Here is a 3,377-nt window from a genome sequence, read left to right on the forward strand (position 1 = left end):
CCCTCGATTTCTGGGCCATTTGCAGTTATAAAAAGCATGAAATCAACTTCATTGGTTGTTAATATATGTATAAGTCAATATTTTGCATGGGCGGCTTGATTTGGTTGTCTTACTAGTTGGGGCGTCCGAATAGGTGGTGAGCTATGGTAGGGGTATGGGGTCCTCAAGACATCCACTCCCCCCCCCCCCCCCCCCCCCCCCCCCCCACTTGTGTAGGCTGACAGTCATGGTTCGGTCATCAGCCTATTGCAGTGGGGGGTGGGGGTCGTTATCAAGCCCAGCCGCAGGCTCTCTGCTGGAGCTGGCATAGATTTCCAAGTAAGTGTGGTAGGTACTACTCGAAACGGCCAACATGGTTCTCCGGCGGTCGGCCCCAACACTTTCAGGTTGTCTCTAGCTTTTACAAGGTTTATCCCCTAGGGTGGTGACGAGGCGACTCACAGTACGTCTTTTCTAGCGTCGTGGACTGAGCGCGAAGGAAGAAAGAACAGACGGACGCCCAAGGTATGATACGATAATCCAGGGGAAGGCGGCATAAGACCCAAACTTCAGCTAATCTCCTTTGCAGCGGCTTCTAGCGACGTGGTTGCGCACATAGACATGGACCAACCCAAGAGTCCTCTCGAGAATTTTGGCAAAAACGAATCAATTTACAAAACTTTACATGAGCGATGCTCGAAATGGTTTGTCCGTCATGTCGAGAACACAGCGAAGTCCTCGAGACCATCCAAACCGGAGACCACAAACTTCCCATACATGCCTTCTCCAGACATACTCTTGATCCATCTAGATGCTTTGAGGGTGTCTCTTTCAAGGGTGAAAGAGACCTCCGTCAGAGAGATCTATAAGGAGTTCCGACGAGAGTTGGAAACACGGCCAGCGAGTCGCACAAATGGTGCCTCAGTGGGCTTAGGTCTTGGACCCGAAAGCCCGTCATCGTCAGACAACAATGACCGGAACCCCACCGTACACGGGGTTCAGTACGTGTTTCTACTCATGGGCTTACTTTCCATGCTTTATGAGCCCAGCCTAGCCCCGCGAGACGGAAGATTCGACGTCGTTCTATCAAGGCCAGACGGAGATTCTCCACGCTTTAGCAGGCAAATGAAAGGGCAGACAGAAGAGGTCACCGACTCGTTGGAAGTGAAAGATCATGAGTCCTTGTCTTTCTACCAGTTGTATGCTTCCTTTGGGCGACGTCTTCCTGGAGCATCCACGACCGAGCAGGCTACGGGAAGCGACACGATCACGGCATCCAATATCTACTACTCTAATCTCCGTCGGGTCGGAAAGCTTCGTATCGAGTGGGTCAACGACATGCTTCATCACCTTGACCTAGATGAACGAAATCGGACCTTGCGTGTATTTGCCTATCCTTCTTTTTGCACACTCGTATGCCTGAGCGATCCCAAATCAACAAGTCCACTCAGCAAGTGAGTATCGAAAACCCCATTCGAAAACCATGTGCAAAGGTTTTGGTCTCTTACATGAAAGATTACAGGCTCATGAGTCATTCCCATATAAATCCCGTGTCCCAGGCCGAGGATGGCGAGGAAAAAGGTCGTCATCAGTTCTTTGACGACTACTGTCGAGAAATGTTAATCTCCTTCGGAATCATCTTTGCCCAAGAATCGGGATCACGCCGGGCGGTGAGGACAGAGGCAAGAAGCAATTGGCTACGTCGTTGGAGGGCTGACGAAAAGGAAAACACGATGGGACTAAGCTGGGCTATGATTCGTCAAGCCGATGAGATCATATGGGAACTCTGCACCAGGAGCTGGGAAGAGAACCCACTGTTCAACTACCTCCAATCTCCGCCCACCAGGAGCAACTATTCCACCCAGGCCGACTTCCCCTTTCTTGGACAGAAGCTGATACGGCTCCAGGACTACATGAACGTCCAGAGCCCCAACGACTTCAGAACCCTCTTATTTGATCGTCGGGATCCTCTGCGGTTCTGGACTTTTGTTACGGCCATTGGTTTCGGACTCGCATCACTGGCTTTGAATACAGTGACGATTGCTTTGGCGGCTGCACAGCTACGTCAGGATGCGTCGAACACTTCGGGGTCAAATTTGACAGCGGGTTCTTGAGGGGACCCCCCGGCATGAGTTCCTAAGAGGGTCTTGTAGCCGGCAGGACCGACTTACTGCAACCTAGTTCACCATTTGTCACTCCAACTCTCGAGCCCTCGATCATTGTTGGCGGTTGCAGGGTAGAGAGGGTGTTGATTTGTCAACCCCTTCTTTTAGCCATCCGACACGTCCGTTTGATGAGAGGCAGCAGGGGGGTGCAACAGTGTCCACGAGTAGTACTCGGTGCCCGAGGCAAGTCTAATAACCTCGAGGCTGCGGGGTGCAAGAGAAACTGTCTTTCCATTCGCGGAGAAGAGGGATTAAATTGGGATGTGCTGACCCCGGCCTAGGACATGTGCATATAGACGCCCAGGTATATACGCATATCTTGCGGGCTTGATGATGGCCGAGGCTGGTAAGACTGGTAAGGCTGGTAAGTTTAGCCGGCATTATAGATACCGCTGCACTGTACCTATACTGTTCTAACACTTGTTCACTCAAGATACCCTTCCAATTAAACGCGCCGGTTGACTAGTAGTCCTTTTTTTTTAGGACGAACTTGGGACTTTGAGTTGTCTCGCATCTTCATGTGACATGTTTTCCTTTTTCGCGGGCAGCGAAGGTTGAAATAGTGAAGGGCAGGAATTTGATGAGCCATCGTGCAATGCCCAGCCAAAAGTGCACTTTTGAGTGGAGACGACGATCATGTCCGGGATGTCAATCCATCGAGCGAAAGTGCAAAAATGCTTCTGGCATTTTGGCTACACGTATCTGTACTTGAGCAGTTCCCTACCGAGGCCAGTTGATCCGTTCTGCAGTACCCTGCCTGGTGCACGTAGTACAACTCCCACCCAATCAGGAACAATATCCATACAGGAACTTGCGATAACACACAAGGCTCTTCGACAAATGCTCAGACTTGAAACGAAATGAGCACTGTGCAAGGTAGAGGGGTCTCGTCTGACCTCCAAATGTAACCTGGAACCCGCGTCAGCCCGCGTTAAGCCCGGCATGATGCTGACCTAGTAATCTACCACCCAACCCGCGCTGTTCGAGTCCGCCCTGTCGGTACGGTTGGCCGCGGCAGGATCCAAGGTAGCAATTCGCATCCAGTCCTATCTTCTTGCACTGCAACTATCGGTGAGGACAAATTGCCATTCTTGGTAATTTCGGCCCCTAAAAGGCCTGTTTCGGAGGGTTTTCCGTCTTCCGAAGCGGGCCGGTGAGGGCTGAGGAGGGCAATTCGAAGGGCAATTAACTATCTCCAATCGAGTACACCTTGGGGCTGAGGACCCCCCCCCC

The 3,377-nt window shown here is 51.6% G+C and overlaps 1 protein-coding gene across 1 annotated transcript; it reads left to right on the forward strand.

The window, feature by feature from the left end:
* Window positions 1-600: 600 nt before the first annotated feature.
* PFICI_11892 (uncharacterized protein) lies at window positions 601-2,093 on the forward strand (the record flags this gene model as incomplete). Its single annotated transcript, XM_007840473.1, has 2 exons — window positions 601-1,433; window positions 1,502-2,093. 2 exons carry the CDS (start codon window positions 601-603, stop codon window positions 2,091-2,093), a joined length of 1,425 nt encoding a protein of 474 aa, XP_007838664.1.
* Window positions 2,094-3,377: the final 1,284 nt, after the last annotated feature.

Source organism: Pestalotiopsis fici, assembly GCF_000516985.1.
Source record: "Pestalotiopsis fici W106-1 unplaced genomic scaffold PFICI_Scf_9, whole genome shotgun sequence".
Taxonomy (NCBI): domain Eukaryota; kingdom Fungi; phylum Ascomycota; class Sordariomycetes; order Amphisphaeriales; family Sporocadaceae; genus Pestalotiopsis; species Pestalotiopsis fici.